The sequence below is a fragment of the Prosopis cineraria genome, unplaced genomic scaffold (assembly GCF_029017545.1).
Source record: "Prosopis cineraria cultivar Desert tree isolate PC_DT_omini unplaced genomic scaffold, ASM2901754v1 PC3, whole genome shotgun sequence".
Taxonomy (NCBI): Eukaryota; Viridiplantae; Streptophyta; class Magnoliopsida; order Fabales; family Fabaceae; genus Prosopis; species Prosopis cineraria.
The window spans coordinates 25,002,047-25,018,703 of NW_026555334.1; the positions used below are offsets into that span (position 1 = coordinate 25,002,047).

The 16,657-nt window shown below is 35.2% G+C and overlaps 3 protein-coding genes across 3 annotated transcripts; all 3 read right to left on the reverse strand.

Moving 5' to 3' along the window:
* Nucleotides 1-1,574: 1,574 nt before the first annotated feature.
* LOC129305884 (cellulose synthase A catalytic subunit 8 [UDP-forming]) lies at nt 1,575-7,798 on the reverse strand. The gene is made up of 13 exons (XM_054946056.1): nt 7,459-7,798; nt 6,998-7,074; nt 6,814-6,865; nt 6,573-6,720; nt 5,921-6,187; nt 5,277-5,622; nt 4,870-5,007; nt 4,228-4,353; nt 3,928-4,140; nt 3,311-3,548; nt 3,019-3,218; nt 2,546-2,899; nt 1,575-2,446 (listed from the first exon to the last, which is right to left on the reverse strand). Exons 1-13 carry the CDS (start codon nt 7,634-7,636, stop codon nt 1,859-1,861), a joined length of 2,925 nt encoding a protein of 974 aa, XP_054802031.1. The 5' UTR covers nt 7,637-7,798; the 3' UTR covers nt 1,575-1,858.
* A 2,029-nt stretch (nt 7,799-9,827) lies between these two features.
* LOC129304601 (uncharacterized) lies at nt 9,828-12,132 on the reverse strand. The gene is made up of 3 exons (XM_054944313.1): nt 11,297-12,132; nt 10,250-10,603; nt 9,828-10,158 (listed from the first exon to the last, which is right to left on the reverse strand). The coding sequence occupies exons 1-3, from the start codon at nt 11,918-11,920 to the stop codon at nt 10,144-10,146; spliced, it is 993 nt and encodes a 330-aa protein (XP_054800288.1). The 5' UTR covers nt 11,921-12,132; the 3' UTR covers nt 9,828-10,143.
* LOC129304600 (uncharacterized) lies at nt 12,132-14,606 on the reverse strand. Its single transcript, XM_054944311.1, has 2 exons — nt 13,705-14,606; nt 12,132-12,767 (listed from the first exon to the last, which is right to left on the reverse strand). The coding sequence occupies exons 1-2, from the start codon at nt 14,288-14,290 to the stop codon at nt 12,142-12,144; spliced, it is 1,212 nt and encodes a 403-aa protein (XP_054800286.1). The 5' UTR covers nt 14,291-14,606; the 3' UTR covers nt 12,132-12,141.
* Between the last annotated feature and the right edge of the window lie 2,051 nt (nt 14,607-16,657).

Sequence of the window (16,657 nt, forward strand, 5' to 3'; positions counted from 1 at the left end):
AATTAAAAGTACAGTAATATTTCAATTTTATTTTTAATTATTGTAAATTGTAAAAAAAATGAATTTTTTTAAAAGTAAATTAATGATAATACTTTTTTTTCTTTTCAATTTAACAAGGATATAATAGTTCAATCATTAAAAATATACTAATAATATCTTATATTCAAAGATAAAAAAAAAGTTTTAGAAAGCCTCTTATATATAAAGATGGAGGCAGTATGTCTAAAAGTATTTGGATTTTGAATTCATTTTTTGCTCTTTAACTTTTAAAAATTATATAATATGACTCTTATCATTAATAAAAATTAATTTTGACTGTTAGTTGTTTAAAAAATAACATAAATGAATCTAAAAAATTATGCAAAAAATCCAAAAAATACAATAAATAACCTAAAATTTATAGACAAAAAAAACCAAGAACTTACATAAAAGGACCAAGAAATTTTCTCATTTTATAAAATTTTTGACGTTTTTTTCTAGTTAACTAAATGTTAAATGTAATTTTTGCTAATGACAACAATCAAATTATATTGTTTTCAAAATTAAAAAAAAATGTTGCACAAAAGATGAGCCTAGGGCCTCGCAAGTTTCTAGACTTGTAGTTTAAGAGCCAATTTACTCAATTGCCCAATATTTTTGTATTAAAAAAGTTTGGTGAGTCAAATTTAAAATATTTATCATGATCAGAATATACCTCTAAATTTAAAGAATACTCATAAAAATATATACAAATCACTTACTAACAATTTTCTTAATTAATAGTAGAATTTGAATTCATAATATTATGAATTATGAGTTAAATATTTAATAACCAAACATTTGTCGATTCATTGCAGTATATTGATAAATGATAACCACCATACTTATGCCCCCCCTCCCCCGAAAAAAAAAAAAAGAAAAGAAAACCAAGGCAAAGGAAAAAGGAGGATAACCACCAAAGTTGACTATTGAAGACACAACAAGGACAATAGGAAATAGTAGCTAGATCAAGTAAAAGAAGTCGAATGTAATCTCTCTCTTTCTTTCTTAGTTTCTTATTTCATGTGAATAATATTTGGCATTTTTGTTTCCTTACTCTTACGTTTCCTTCTTGCTTTATTTGTTCTTCTTTTTACAAAGGCACATATAATAATTAAATACCCGTCATAGTTACTCCAATTCCATATCAAACCCCTGTGATTTACGTTTTTCTTACTCCCTTCCCTATATATGCATCCATAGCTACTATATTATGGATCCTGAAAATTTCGTCACTCGTTTGAAATTAAAAGTTGTTCAAAGGACGAAAGAAGATTTTCTTCTTCATGGTAATTCTGATTTCCTTTCCTTCTTCATGAAAAGGATTTACAAGTTCTTTTTCCCTAGCATAAACTACCATCCTTAAATTAACTTTTGATTTCACCTCCTCATCCTTATTTTATGCAGTGAAGTGCTATAAACTGTTTTTCCTACCCCAAAAAAAGGATAAATTTCTCAAAAACTTTAAGACAGCCCACAGAAAAGCAAATGGCTCATTATTCCCGGCAAAAAAATGCATGAGAGGCTAAGCAATATGATATGTTGGCACAAACAGGTCCGAGGAACTATAATATGATGCAAACTAAAGTCATGGAATTTAAGAAAAGTGGACAGCTAGCTACATGTGTGTCAATCATTTTTATCTCTATTATTCAAATTTCAATTTCTATACTCAAACAAACTATTTTCATTTTTCACAGTGGTATAATATACTCAAGCCAATACTCGATCTCCATACAGTATATGACACAGGATTGTATGTCCAATGCTTGAAGACAACAAAATTAGCACAGCTTCGGTCTCAAAATTTTGCCTGCCAAGCTTCATTTGTAGTATTAATTCAACAATCTATAGAAACGCAGGCCTGGGAGATGGCTGCACTGTCAGGTCTGTTGACAAAAGGGTTAATCTTGACCCAAACAAGAGAGAAGACAGAGGCCAAAAGCACTGACCATAGAATAACAATGGTTGGAGTCCGATTCTGGCGACCCATGAGACCCTTGAGGAATGGGTAGAGATGGAAAATAACCCAGAAAGCGAAGAACACCTTCCCAAAGAGTGGTCCCCAAGACTCATATCCTCCACTAAGAGCATCGGAGAAGCCAGCAACTACACCGACCAAGTTTACCACAATAAGGGTCGTTGGAGGAATCAAGACTGTTGTCCACTTCACTATGTACAGTTCACCAAACTCTGTATCATCTGCTGCTTTGGCAGTGACTGTGAAGTTTGTATCAACCCCAGCCAGCATCTTCAGGAATCCTTGAAACACAGCAAACAAATGTGCAGAAACTCCTCCAATAACCCAGAACTGCTCGTTTCTCCACAAGTCTTCGATGCTGACACCACTCCATCGCAGCTCAAGCACACTGGTTGCTATAATGGAGAGGAAAAGACCAAGAAAGAGTGCACTGGCGAGGTTGGAAAGCTGTATGAAATCATGAAGAATAAATCTTTAGCTATATACATTGCCTTTTGGGTTGATGATATGCTGATAATACTAAAGAGAAGGAAAGTTGTGAATTACCGTTGGGATGATAAATTTCCCTGTGAGAAGGCAAATTGCTGGCAGAGAGCAATAGGCAACGAGAGGGAGGGATGTGAATGGGTAAACAATGGTGTTTATGTAAGCCATTCTCTGCAGCCATTTGAGGCGGCCTCCAGCGAAACCATACCAGAGAGGGCAGTGTCTGCTAAGGAAAATTTCAACTGATCCGAGTGCCCACCGGAGAACTTGGTGCAACCGATCAGACAGGTTGATGGGTGCTGATCCTTTGAATGCAGGCCTCAAGGGCATGCAATAAACTGACCTCCATCCTCGACAGTGCATTTTGAAGCCTGTTAAGATATCCTCTGTGACTGAACCGTAAATCCAACCAATCTAACATGACAGGAGAAACTTTATAATTTGAGTAAAAGATGGATCTTGGAATTGGAAATATCACACTGAAGAAAGTATTTAACTTGAAACATGATTTACTAAATCAGCATTTGCCTAACCTCTTTTCCCCATTCAGTCTTCTCCTCGTAGCCACAGCTTATTACATGAATGGCCTCCTTGATCAGTGTGGAGGGGTTCACAGTGTCAGGCACTCCTCCATTCTCCATAAGGGTGGATTCAATGAAAACAGAAGACAAGCCAAATGTTTTCTCGAAGCTCATCTGTGAAATTAGCATTGACCTCTCGTACTCATCATAATCTGAGGGAAAAAAGAAACATTCCAGAAGAATATTAAGCATGAAAGAATCAGATATAGGAGTAAATCTGATTGACAAAATTAACCAGACTTACTTTCAATCTCCCTGAGATTAAAAATGGCAGCTTCAAGTTCTTGCCGTTTTGCATCTTTATAAACCTCTGAGATATCTTTGGCAGGCTTCTTGGAGGGGCAGCAACAGCAGTATGAAGAAGATTTTGGTAAGTTAGGCATTGAAGGTGGGCTATAGCCATAAAGTGCTTGCCGATTGAAAACACATCCGGTTCCCACATACACTGGTCCTTGAATGCCATCAAGACCTTTCATGTTAACCTGCAAAGGATAATTAATAGACTATTAAAATTCACAAAACTCACGATCCATCAATATAATAAGGTAATTGTCATCTCCATGATTTTCACATAAAAGCTCATTAAGGAGCTATCACACACATGCATCACCAGATTAATTTTATGTACGAGGCTACAATCTGGTTTTAGGTGCAGAAAATTGCCAGGGAATCATGATAAGGCAGGGTAATTTCAATACTTTTTTAAAATTGCTAGGGAATCCTGACAAGGCAGGGTGATTTCAATACTTTTTTTATGAATGGACTCTGGCCACATCCCAAATATCAATGAGTTCCTATGCAGAAGGTACTGACATGGGTGCTTATTAGTCAAGGAGGTAGAATCCTTAGTTTAAAACATACATCAAAGAATACTGTGTTGCGATTGGCATATCGATCACTACGATCAATGCCATCAAATCTCTGGGGAAACTGGACGTAGCACAAATCATGACCAACTACTGGATCCATCAGAAAACACATTGCTTCACGAATAGCCTTGCTATTATTAACATAATGGTCACAGTCAAGGTTGAGAATGTAGGGAGCGTTTGTAAGAACTGCAGACACTCTCACCTGCATGAATCCAGATGAGCATCAAGAATTATAAAATCTTGATATGATCATTTGAATTACTATATATGTAGAAGTTTCTAGCCGTACCAGTGCATTTTCAGCACCAGCTTTCTTGTGATGCTGGTAGCCTGGTCTCTTCTCTCTGGAAACATATACTAGCCTAGGAAGTATGTTGCCTTCTATGTCAAGGGCTCCACTGCTTCCAAGGAATACCTGAAAATGATGAATGGAAGTTTATCTTAACATTTCAGTTTTTGTTGAGTGAATGCCAGCCTATGAGAAGCAAATAAAGTTCTAGCATGTAGTTGGACATAATTGATCAATAATACAAGTGGATCTTAAGAAACCCTAAAAGACATCCAGCAAGAAGCATTCAAAAGTACTCTTCTCTTTGGTGGGAACAAGAAAGACGCATAGTTACTCAAATGATAAGTACATGATATCTGAAGTTTTGAATGGAACAATCAATGTGGATCCAAGAAAAGCCAACAAGAAATCTTGTAGAAACTGAAGAAGGGAACTCTAAGACAGAAATTAATGAACTTGACGGACTGCTAAATGAAATTTTGAGCATATGCCAAGAAAAGGGGAAATTTTGGTTAATGCAGTTAGTTTCATAGACTCCTGCACATTTGCTCCTTTCTAGAGATTTTAAGTTACAAGCATAGATTAGGCAGCTGATTGTGCCTATGGCACTGAGATTAAATTATACCTAGAAAAGACATTTACCTGAATCATGCCAGGGTGATCACGTGGGTTGTTTCCAGGCCAAGGTGTTCCATCACCCATAGTCCAGCCTTCCTCTGGTGTCTTTTGAGCCTTTGATACCAGAGCATTAACTCTAACTTTAAACTCTTCATAGTCTCTCTGAAAGAATTGAAAAGTAATTAAGAAGAGGACGATATAAGAAGCAGACCATGAGACCATATATTTTGTGTGTCGGAACTCGTAGATAAGGAAGCTGAATCTAGATTATCTAAAATTCATGAAGTTCTACACAAAGTGCTCCTACTCTACATCTACTTTTCTTTACATATATAAGACAAAATTTATATATAATACGAAATGTTAGTAATTTTTGTGTAGAATTTCACAAACTACAGATGACTGGGATCAAGGAAGCTCCAGATGCTTACTTTCATTGCTCTTCGCTCTTTCACAAAAGAAGGCTGCACTTTGTCCTTCAGATAGTCAATTTTCTGAGAGAAGTAAAACTCAGGTGCTCTTGGTTCAATAGCATACTTTTTGCAGAACGGAACCCATTTCCTTGCAAAATCAGCTGTCTCCACCAGAGATTCAAATGTCAGCATTGCAGCACCATCATCTGATACATAACAGGATACTTTATCTACAGGGTAGTCAACCGCAAGGATAGATAGCACTGTATTAGCTGTAATCAATGGCGGCTCTTTCATAGGATCAACTGTACTGACAAAGAAATCCACAGCAGCAAGCTCAGAAGGTGCTCCCTCTTTTTCATACCTGGAAAATCATTATAGCAGTGAGCATTACTATCTTAAACACAGATTCAACATAAACTCTATTTGCAACATTAAAAAGAAGATAAAAGTACATTTAATTACTTTTTTCAACCAAAAAAAAAAAAACTCTTCATATTGCTTCTGAAATCAAACAATATTGAAATGATATCATTTCAAAAACTAGCAAGCATGGTTTATATCAAAACTCTGATTAAATACATTCTAGTATAAAATGGTTTTCATATTCAATCCACCCTCAACTCGTAAAGCACGATGTGAACAAATGTTTGTGCTTTTACCTTGCAGACAGTCTGTCAATGTAAGTTTCCCTATTGATGGGAGACCATTTAGGGAACTGATCTAACACCCAGGAAAATGCAAACCAGATCTCACAGATAATTGATGTCATCCAAAGACCATAAGCACTATCCACGGGATTTGTAACTCGATAATGGAAGAAAAGACCCAGAATTATTAGACGCAGAATAATTACAGTCCTGTATGGTGAGAGTCTGGTTTTTGGGATTGGAATAACTTCTGAAAGTGGCTCATTAGCATCTGAGGACCTTCATAACAAATCAGCAAGGTTAGTTTAAATAAAGAAAAACATTACATATTTCTAACTCGAGGAACACACACATTAATGTATGAAAGAAAAATTCAGAATTGGGCTCACAGTTTTAGCAGTAACAACATGATGAAAAAGTAAACCATTAAAAACCACGCCCAGTAGAACATATATTGTTTATTGTTAGCAGCTACTGTTTGCGATTCTTAGTACCAGTCTAATATTGTAAAATAACAAGAAAAATAACATTTTCTGTACACAAGGGTGATTTGCTCTCTAGTTGAGATCTGGAAATTTTGTTTTTTCCGTGAAAAAATCCATTATGCTCATTCGTTAGACACTATGGCAGAATTGTTCCATTACTGAATACTGATATCACTCACTGTTTTTCTTCCATCTGCTGCTCTTGTGGAATTGGGGGTCCATGTTCAGCCTTAGGTGCCTCCTTTTTCTTCTTCTTCTTCTTATCCTTTTCCTTCCAGCTTTCAACTCTATTTTTCCAAATGGGATTCCCATACTCATCAACTAAGTCTGCAAGAAAAACCAAGCTCGTATGATGATCAATAACTCCGTCCTAAACAAATTTGTACCAAACAATGTGCATTATGTTATATCTCTTTTTACCACTATCCACTGTTGACACAGTACTGACGTGCCTAGCATGAAGTCCAACATCCTGCACAATTCAAGGTGTGATGTGAATGCAAATGTGAACACCAACCATTCTATATTCCAAAACGATATGAATGTAATTTTAGATTTCTTGTTTTGCCTCAAGATTCTTCTTACTCTCCAAGCAAGTCAATACCTGGGAATTACTCAGTTGGGAGGCCATTGTGGATCGATTCCCCAAAACCTCTGTCTCTTCATGATCTATTTTTTCCCCTATCAAAATCACGAAAAAGGAATTTCAGAAGGATATTTCACAATATATAATAAAAAGACGGTGATAAAAGGAGGAAAGCTGCCGTTTTTAGAATGACTTTTGCATTATTGAAGAAAAGAAATCCTTCAAAAAAAAAAAAAAACAACTGATGTGCAGAAAAATCAACAATGTCATAAGACTTCTCCTGGTCTCATTTTAACAAATGAATATTAGGTCGATTAATAGTATATCTTAATATTAAAGGAGGGTTAAAATCCCTCATTCAGTTCAGTCTCAAGGGAGTATGGCATCAAGAATCAATATTGAAGGGAGTACAAAGCTAATAACAAACCCACAGAGTGAAAGACAAACTCTAGAACACAATAGACAGGCAATAGGATTACCTTGATAGGGAGTTCCACATCTCAAACAGACTCTGCGACCCTCATTGATTTCAAAATCAAAACAAGCTTTGCAAATTGGGAAACTGCAATCATGACAGGCCACAAAGACCTCGCCATTGGAATCAAAACCCACTTGTTCCCCACAAGTGTTGCAGAGGGGAACCCCAGATTGCATCATCTTCGGCGTTCAAGGACCTCAAAATCTGAGCCTCCCAGCCAGAACTGGTCACTCTGCGTCTCAATCTCATTTTCATTTCTGATGATTTTATAAGAAAGGGGCTCAGGGAGGTTCGTTTTCGGAGGTTGGAGGGTAGACGTCATTGTTTGATTCGCACACAAAGGCACGAGGCGGAGGCAGAGAGGGAAAGATCAGAAGCAACGTCCGTTTGGGAGATTGGATGAAAAAAATTCAAAATTTTGCGGGAAGTGTAAGGAAGGCTTCAGTTGGGCGGGCTACATCTCTAACTAACAAGGCTTTGAAACAAGTCCACAGATGAACCCCCGCCACTGGCCAGCAACCAAGCATGACCGAATTATTTTTTTAAAATTATAATATAAATTATAAACCATCTAGCTCTCTAATTTTTTTTTAATGTTTCAACTTTTCAATTTCATTTTTTCCTTAAATCATTACTTCTATATAAAATAAGAAACATTTTAATATATTGATATCACAAAATAATGAAACTTTGTATTTTTAAAAGAAAAATATCACAATTAAATCCTTTTATATTTGAAAAATCATAAAAAAATACAAAATTTTACTATTTCAAAACTTTAAAATATTAAAATGTCTTTTATTTAATGTAAAAACTAATAATTCAAAGAAAAAATAAATGAAATCAAAAAGTTGGATATTATAAGAGATATTAAAGGAAGGCACATTATAAACCCCTAACTCCTTTTTTTTAATCCTTGTTTAATTTGTGTTTTTTTTTAAATGAGAGCGTCCGTTTATTATGATTAATCAAATATTCAGATCAAAAAATTATAAATGGATGAAATAAAGAAGAGAAAAAAAAAACTCTCTCTCTCTCTCTCGATCAAAACAAGAGGTTTAATTTTCATTTTTAATATTTTCTTTATTTTATTATTTTTTATAAAAATAAAATTTTCTCTCTCTTTTTCAAAAAGAAAAATTTCATGAAATTTACGAATTACTAATTTTTTTTTAAAAAAAATCATTTCCCGCCCCTCTTAATAATATGATCGCATTCCTAAATCCATAATTCAGTGACATCTTGGGGAAGAATTAAAACTGAATCGACAGTATAACCCCATTCAAATATAGAAGTGAAATGAATCTCATTTTCAGTTTCAAATCTATTGGTAATTTCATTATAAAATGTGACCTACAACTTATAATGATAAGTATGCCACTTCCTCTCCAAGAGGTTTTGTCTCGATTTTCGGCGTCACTGTCGTTTTTTGTAGAGACAGGAATATGGGTGAAATTATGAGTTTGTTCAAATAACCATTCATAACGGTTGGGTGGGGTTAGATTGGGAAAAAAAATAATCTAATTAAAAATGAGTTTTTTGCAACCTCAGACCAAACTATATGATTTAATCTTAATGAGTTGGGATTGTCTTATTTAACTCATTATTTTTAAAAAAATTTAAAAAGAAAAAAGAAAAAATTTTTGTGGATATAAACTAAGTTGGTTTAATTCATATATTTTATATAAACATTATAAATTAATATTTTAACATATTTACAATAAATCATAAAGGAATATCAAATTAAAACTCATTATTTATTTATATTTTTTTAAAATTTAAAAAAATATATAAATGAATTAGCAAGTTAACCAATTTAACCCGTCAACTTTTAAGGGTTAAATTGGGTTGAAATTTTTTTTAACTTATCAAAATAAGTTAAATCCAACCAAACTTATATTTTTCTCATCTATATAGGTTGGCTTATATTTTTACATCTAATATTTCGCTTGGATAATTGCTTATACGCCAGCAAGAAAATTCAACTGAGGGCCTAATTTGATATTTCTAAACAGCTCTAACGTCAAATCAGCTTCCCTACCAGTCTCAGGCTTAAAAATTCCCAAGTTTCTTCATTATATTTCACACTCATGCAGTGTCATTTTCCTGTTGAATTTTCCCACCATTGCCATTCTTGCATAATAAGCATGCCCTTGAAAGAAATCAGTAAAATCAATCTTGATTTTCAAGGAAAAGTTTTATCCTTTTACTCTTTTACTTGCAAACATTAGATATTTGAACTTAAATTCTATGTTTTCCTGGTCTGAATGAAACTATGGAGTAAAACCTCAGAAAAATTAACCACGGTGGCGGTTGCAACCAAAAAACAAGGCCTCGACAGGTTTGTCTATATAATGACAAGAGGTCATATGAATTTGCAAGGTGACATTTCTTCTTTAAATGCATTCAAGATATGTTGCTTACAACCACATGAATCACTTGCTTTTGTTCAAGGAGCAGCAACTCAACCCAGAACAGTGAATAGAGGATAAGTAGGGAGTGCAAGTCCAATTACTGATGTGCAACTACAGCTACAGCCTCATGAATCAGCTGCTTTTGTACAAGGAGCAGCAACGAAAACCAGATCTAATGTACCATGCATATGTACAGACTGCACTTCAGACAACCAATTTGTAGTTACAAGTGCAGCCTCCAATTGTGTCGCAAACAAGGCTATGTAAATATGTCATCTCCACAAGTCCTGGATTTCATAGAGGCATCCACATAAATTAGTAAGCCTGTTACAAAGCCTAACATGGAACGTAATGATTAGCTTAACATGAAAAGTTTACCGCAAGGTCTGTGTGATTTACATCCATCCCAGTTTCCATAAGCCTAAGATAAATTTTCCGTCTCATGTGACACATTGCGGCTTCAGCATCAAGCCATAAATTTTTATACAGCAAAGCCTGTGGGTGCAAGTGCTCCTCAACATCCAGATTTTTGCCAAGATTTCTCCTGATAACCTGAACAATTTCGTTGCCTTTCTCAGCGGCCACATCACTGCTTGATGCCAAAGAATATTGACCTCTCTCAGCAATCACTTGAGAAATATTGTTTTGCCCCCCATTATCATCCTGAGTATGAAGCTTTTTTGGAATAGCGGAGGTCTCAGTACTTGCTTCCTCAATTCCCTTTCTTGAATGCTAGCAAACACACGCACAAGTATAAATAACAAAACACAATGGAATACAATTGACCCAAGACATAAGTATTGATAGAAAATATGGCAAATGTTATTTCAGAAAGAAATAATTGTTTTTGCATTATTTAGTATTTTGTAAGTTTCCTTCTAAGGAAGGAAACCTGACCTGCTTTTGTTTTTTTTACTCTTTATAAATTTTAAATCTGCAAGTTGAGCTTTCCTTATAGGGAAGGAAACCTCAAGCTTATATTTTATTTCATTTTATGTTTCCTTCATAAGAAGGAAACCTTAATTGTGGCTTCTATAAAAAGCCACCATGCAGCACATGTAAGGAAGTTCTTAGAGAGTTGGAATGAATTGCTGAATTTTGTGAATGTTTCTCAGCCCTGCGTCTCTCCCCTTCTATTCTCCTATCTATCAGTTCTGCGTTCCTCTCCACTTCCCTGCTTTCTCTGTTTTCTGTCATCTCTCCCCTCTGTTTCGCTCCCCCTTCACCTCTCACTCTCTGATCCTGTTTCTTCTTCCTCATCCTATTCTGTTCAAATCAATGTGAGTGTGTGTGTTTTACATCAAGTATACAACCAATAATATCATTAATAATTAACCCCCATATTTGTGAAATCATTATTGAAGAAACATGATTACAAAAATTTCACGACAGGTTAAAATCAAAGATGCTTGTGATCTGACATACCTTGGGAAGCTCTAATGACCTATCAAGAAGATTAGGACTGCCTGTTTGAGTGGATTGAACTGCAGAAATCATTTGGCCACTGTAAACTGCACTAAACTCGTTGAGGTTATTGATTATGTGCTGGATTGTATCATAATCATGTTGTTTACATGAATCCAATCTGTGAACACAAGATTGTACAAGCAACTCTGAAAGAACAAGCATTGCATTAACCATTGTCTTAACGTCAAGTTTTGGAGAATCAATCAAAGACTCGGATACACCCTGATGGGTTTCAAAAAGATTAGTAACAACACCAGCTTGAGATGAAGATGAACTTGGAGTTGGAGAATGATACTTGACAGGGAAGGAACCTCTTGTTGACTCCTTGGTCATATCATGTTTAGTTTCCTTTGAACAGCCTTCAACATCGCCAGCAGCCACTATTGGTTTTTCCTTTGTTGAGAAACTTTCTACAGTAACGGGATGGGTAGGCTGAGCCATGCAGGTAGAATTTAGTAAAAAGCTACATTTTGGATCACTGACAAAGTTAACCGCCTTCACACTTTCATTCATGTTATTAGAATGTAGAAGCTCAACTCCCTTCAATTCTACAGGATGTGTGTCTGCCATAACAGTTTTCATTTGTCTGTTCTCTCCTGGCAACGAGTCAACAGATAAAGGCGCACTGGATTTGGAAGATAAAAAATCATCTTTAACCCTTTTACCGCCAAGACAACTTCCTTCAGCATTTCCAGGAAAGAACTGAGGTGCCAACGGATTCAAAGTATTACATTTTCTGATATCCTTCTCAGAGTCATTCGTTTGTGCTGATCCTAAAATTTCTGGAGGAGATTGAGAAGAAGTCAATTTTCCTTCCAACAAGGAGAATCCAAATCAGAGTCACTATCACCTACACTTTTGGAAGTTTGAATGCAAACACCCCTATTGCAACCATCAGACTTTAGCATGACCTGATTTGTGGTACTTGTTGAGTAATCTCTAGCATCACAAGAGAGAGACTTGCCAATCTTCTTAGGCTTCTCCGTGTCACCATCATCAGTTCCTGTCCCATCAGCTTTTAATATGACAAAAGAGTCCTTTACACCAGATATGATAGAACTAGAAAGGCCCTTGTCATCAACAGTACCCCAACTACCTGTCAAGAGATCGATATTCCTTGACGAATCAAAAGGCAAAAGAACTGAACATTGACTTGATGATCCATGTATTTCTGCAGGAAGACTTCTCATCGAGTCAAAAGCAACATTGCTTCTAGAAGAAGAAACATCTGAGAAGTGTTGTCCATCTGAAGCTCCACTTGAAATAAAAACACTCCGTGCTACCCCTGAAGATGTATGACGGCCTTGACTATGAGAAACATTATTCAACTTTGCAGCAGAGGACATATCTGATGTTGAAAATATGATTGGAGAATCATCACTATCTGCTGTTAGAACAGGGCTTGATTTGGCACCACCCAGCATTTTGCCTGCAGAATTGGATAAAATTTCTTTAACCAAAGTTAAGTCATTGCCTTTACTGAAAATACTGTCAGAAGCTTCTTGACAGAGATTCAAACCATCAACAGCATGCAGACTTGTACATATCATTCCATGTTGTCTCATCAACTAATGTGTCCTGGTAGTCAAAATTTATCTAAAATTCAAACTGAAACATCAATTGAAAACTATTCAAAATGCAACATCATACTCAAGCAGAGATCAAAGGCCAATCATTGATCATAGCAGACTTTCAATGCCGTTGGCAGCAGAAACGATTTAAGTTTCTCTATTTAGTGAATAACCAAAGACACTGGATGGAATGGAACATCAGAAATGACAAAGATAAGGATCTACCTAAGCTAAGAGCCTAAACCAATTCTGCCAGAAGTTAAAAGACCAAACATTTCTTCATTTTATTTGTAGCAGTTTACCACAGCAATAAACATATTCATGACTGTACTTGGCTTTCCAAATAGTTTCAAGAAGAAAGCTATGCATGGAAGCAAGCGTGCATCTCTATTTCTCGTGGAAATCCCTCCCCACCTCTTATAATTAAGGTACGTGCTCCTAACTTGAATATTCGAGCCTTAAAAGTTATAACTGATCTTAAAAAATTTAATTTGATCAGGAGTTAGCATCCTCAATGAATGTCACGCCTATCAAATATAATCCACTGAAAACTTTGTAATATCACATTAATGCCCAAGAACAAAAGCCATATCACCATGAAATCAAGTATTGCTTTGCCCCCGGAAAAAAAAAAATTAAAAGGTTGGATAAATTGCAGATATTGGACTCAAACGAGGAAAAAACCAACAAGACGAGAGAACGTTTGTTACTATATATAAGATGAAATAACGTAATAAAATTAATTAAAAAAACAGAGCTCTAAGTAGAAGAAGCTTTGTCGCCCAGAATAATGACCTTTTAGACGAATGCTCCCATTAGGAGCTGAATCGCCACCATCATGTCCTGTGCCTAACAAACCCTCATGATAATCCTTTCCTTGCTTCCCATGATTGAGTTCGTAATCAGCACATGTGGCAGAGCCTAAACCAGTAATGTTTGAACAGTATTCGAGCAAGGGCAATGAAAACTCGTTGAGCACATCAAAGTCTGACTCGTTAAGCACAACAAAGTCATCATTTCCTTGAAAATCCATCAAAGGATGCTGCGAAAGGGACTCCCCGTTGGCTTGAGTCTGAGAAACAGGTTCAGCAGGAAAAGTAGCAGCAGCAGCAGCCTCTTGGGCAAACCCAGAGTCACCCAAAGGAGAAGAAAGTACTGGGTTACCCTTCGCACCTAAGTTGAATTTAGGAAATGAATCAAGCAAAGAACCAAAAGGGTCGGTGCCAAGGTGATCGGGCGAGTACAGCGCAGGTTCTTGGCTCAAATGAACCGGCAGTTTCAAAGTGGGTTGTTGGGTGCAGCGATTGAGCGTAAAGGGTTTGGCAGATGCTGACAAACGTGTCGTCGATGATAATGACGCTTCTGTTTTGCTACGACTCATCTTCGATTTTTTCTTTTTTCTCTTTTTTCCAGAATGTGGAAGCGAGCAGAATACTCGGTTACCCAAGTCCCAAAGTATCGAAACAAGAAGAAATGGAGGAAGACGATAACAATAAGAAAAAGGTGGAATAGGTACAGAATTTGCTATGCAAGAACAACGGCGATGTCTATTGCTCTAACTGGCCCTTCGGTCCTTGACTTTGGTGAAGTCTAGCTTCCTCGCCAAGGCTTCTTTTTTCCTGTCGTGGTAGCTTTCCCAGGAAAAAAAAAAAAATACAAGGGAGAAAGGGAAATGGATGGATTGGCTGATTGCTTTTCCTGGGAAAGAGCCCGGAAAGGGAGATATAGGCATAGCTTTTTCAAATTAACAATAATTTACGTCCCTCGCGGACGTAGATCAGCTGGAGCTGGTTTCTTCTCATTTTTTTCTCTCTTTATTTTCTCTTCATTTTTTATCTCAACTTTTAAATTTATTTTAAATAATTAAAATTTAATATTTTATAAAATTAATTTTTTTATTTTTTAATTATTATTAAAAATTAAATGTATAAGAAATAATAAATAAATTTAAGATATAATTAATTTTATCTAAACTGGAAATTCAAGATTTAAGATTATAATTAAAAATAAACAATTTAATTTTGTAAAATATTAAATTTTAACAATTTTAAAAAAAATGTGATAGTTGAGATCAAGGTTTTAAAAACCGAATCGGTCATCGAACCAGTCAAGATAGCAATTCACAATTTAATGTCAAACTGGGATCAAACCATGGTTGAATCGGTCAATAATAAATTAATATATTTTGAATAATATATATTTAAAAACTATTAATTAAATATCTATATAAGCATAAAAACATCATTTAAAATTAAAAGATCACAAAATATTAATATCAAATCAATAATATAATAGCCAAACCCAAAATATAACAATCCAACATCAAAGGGAAAATCATACAACATCCTTGCATGTAAGTTTAATCCACAATATAATAGCCAAATTCATAAATATAACAATCCAACATCAAAGGGAAAATCATCCAACATCCGTGCACACAAGTCCACTCCATAATTATTACATTCTTCCCAAGTCTTAAGTGAAACCCGTCGAACCAAGAAAATTAGTCATCACCATAAACTCATTCAAGTCAAGTTCTTTGGTTGCTAAGTCATTAGCAACTATAGTAGGAAGAAAATCTAAGATAGCAGCTTTAGGATTAGATTGAGCTCTAAATCCAACATCATCAAACAAAGGTGGAGAAGATGTAGCATTCATATGTTCATTATCTATTATAAATAAGAGAAATCAATCTTAAGTTCTTAACTATCATTCTTTCAAAAATAACCTTCATCATCCCTAATAGCAATAAGAGGTTGTGGATTCTCTCCACGCAGCAAAGCATCACAATCTGCTTCATTAAACTCGGGAGCAGGTTGTTCTTCAGCTATCCAAAAGTGAGGTTTGTTAATAGATGCATAATCAATAGGATCATAATTTTTTTCCTTCAACTGTGACCTATTAAGTAAACAAGAAAGAAGTTAGATATTATTTAATTTTCAATAAAACATAAATTAAAACTAGATCATTTACACACACACACACACACACATAAAATACTACCTATGCTGCAACCTCAAGTTGTAATTAGTAAAAACTAGATCATTTAGGCACTGATGATCTAATATGTTTCTTCTTTTTGTGTGAATACATTCGAACAAGCTCTAATTATGCTCACATCCTGAAGATGATGAAGTTTGGCTAAAGTACACGAATTGCAACTTGTTGCAATTGTGGAGTATCATCTCCAACAAATGACCACCTTTCATCTGCAACAAAAAAGTAGCTATTTTACTTATAATTTCAAATTATAATTAATAATTAAAAGTAATAAAAGTATACAACTTACAAGGTGATAATTTTTTTACCACTTGACCTAAGTGATCTCGAGCAAAAGAACCATCATGATTTTTGTACAAACTCAATTGTTCCCATAAATGAACATAATTATCAAAGCTATACACCCCAAACAAATCAAGTATAGCATCTGTGAGCTTTCTTTTAAGATGAAAGGAAGAATCATATATGAATGCTGGATTCAAAAAATATGCCGCTGCATGAAGACTAGTCTTTAAGTGCTTATCCTATCAAACTTTAAGGATGTCTATGTAAGGCTTATACTTATAAGAATTGTTGTTACAAAAAACTTTTGATTCCATGTTTTGCCCTCATCATGCCTTCATAGACATAACCAAGAGAAGACTTTACATCTCTATCAACAATTCTTAGTAACTAAATGAGGGGACCAACAAGCACCACAATGTCATAACACTCATTCCATAATCTATTATCCAAGACAATATTAGCA

Excerpts from the sequence above, each read along its gene's own strand:
- LOC129304601 (XM_054944313.1), bottom strand. The coding sequence starts at position 11,920 with ATGAAAACTGTTATGGCAGACACACATCCTGTAGAATTGAAGGGAGTT. Across the intron at positions 10,604-11,296 it reads GGTCATTAGAGCTTCCCAAG|CATTCAAGAAAGGGAATTGA; the intron begins GTATGTCAGATC and ends TGTGTTTGCTAG.
- LOC129305884 (XM_054946056.1), bottom strand. The coding sequence starts at position 7,636 with ATGATGCAATCTGGGGTTCCCCTCTGCAACACTTGTGGGGAACAAGTG. Across the intron at positions 7,075-7,458 it reads ATGTGGAACTCCCTATCAAG|GGGAAAAAATAGATCATGAA; the intron begins GTAATCCTATTG and ends TGATTTTGATAG. Across the intron at positions 3,219-3,310 it reads TAATCTCAGGGAGATTGAAA|ATTATGATGAGTACGAGAGG; the intron begins GTAAGTCTGGTT and ends TTTTTCCCTCAG.
- LOC129304600 (XM_054944311.1), bottom strand. The coding sequence starts at position 14,290 with ATGAGTCGTAGCAAAACAGAAGCGTCATTATCATCGACGACACGTTTG. Across the intron at positions 12,768-13,704 it reads TGGGAGCATTCGTCTAAAAG|GCAAAATGCTGGGTGGTGCC; the intron begins GTCATTATTCTG and ends CCAATTCTGCAG.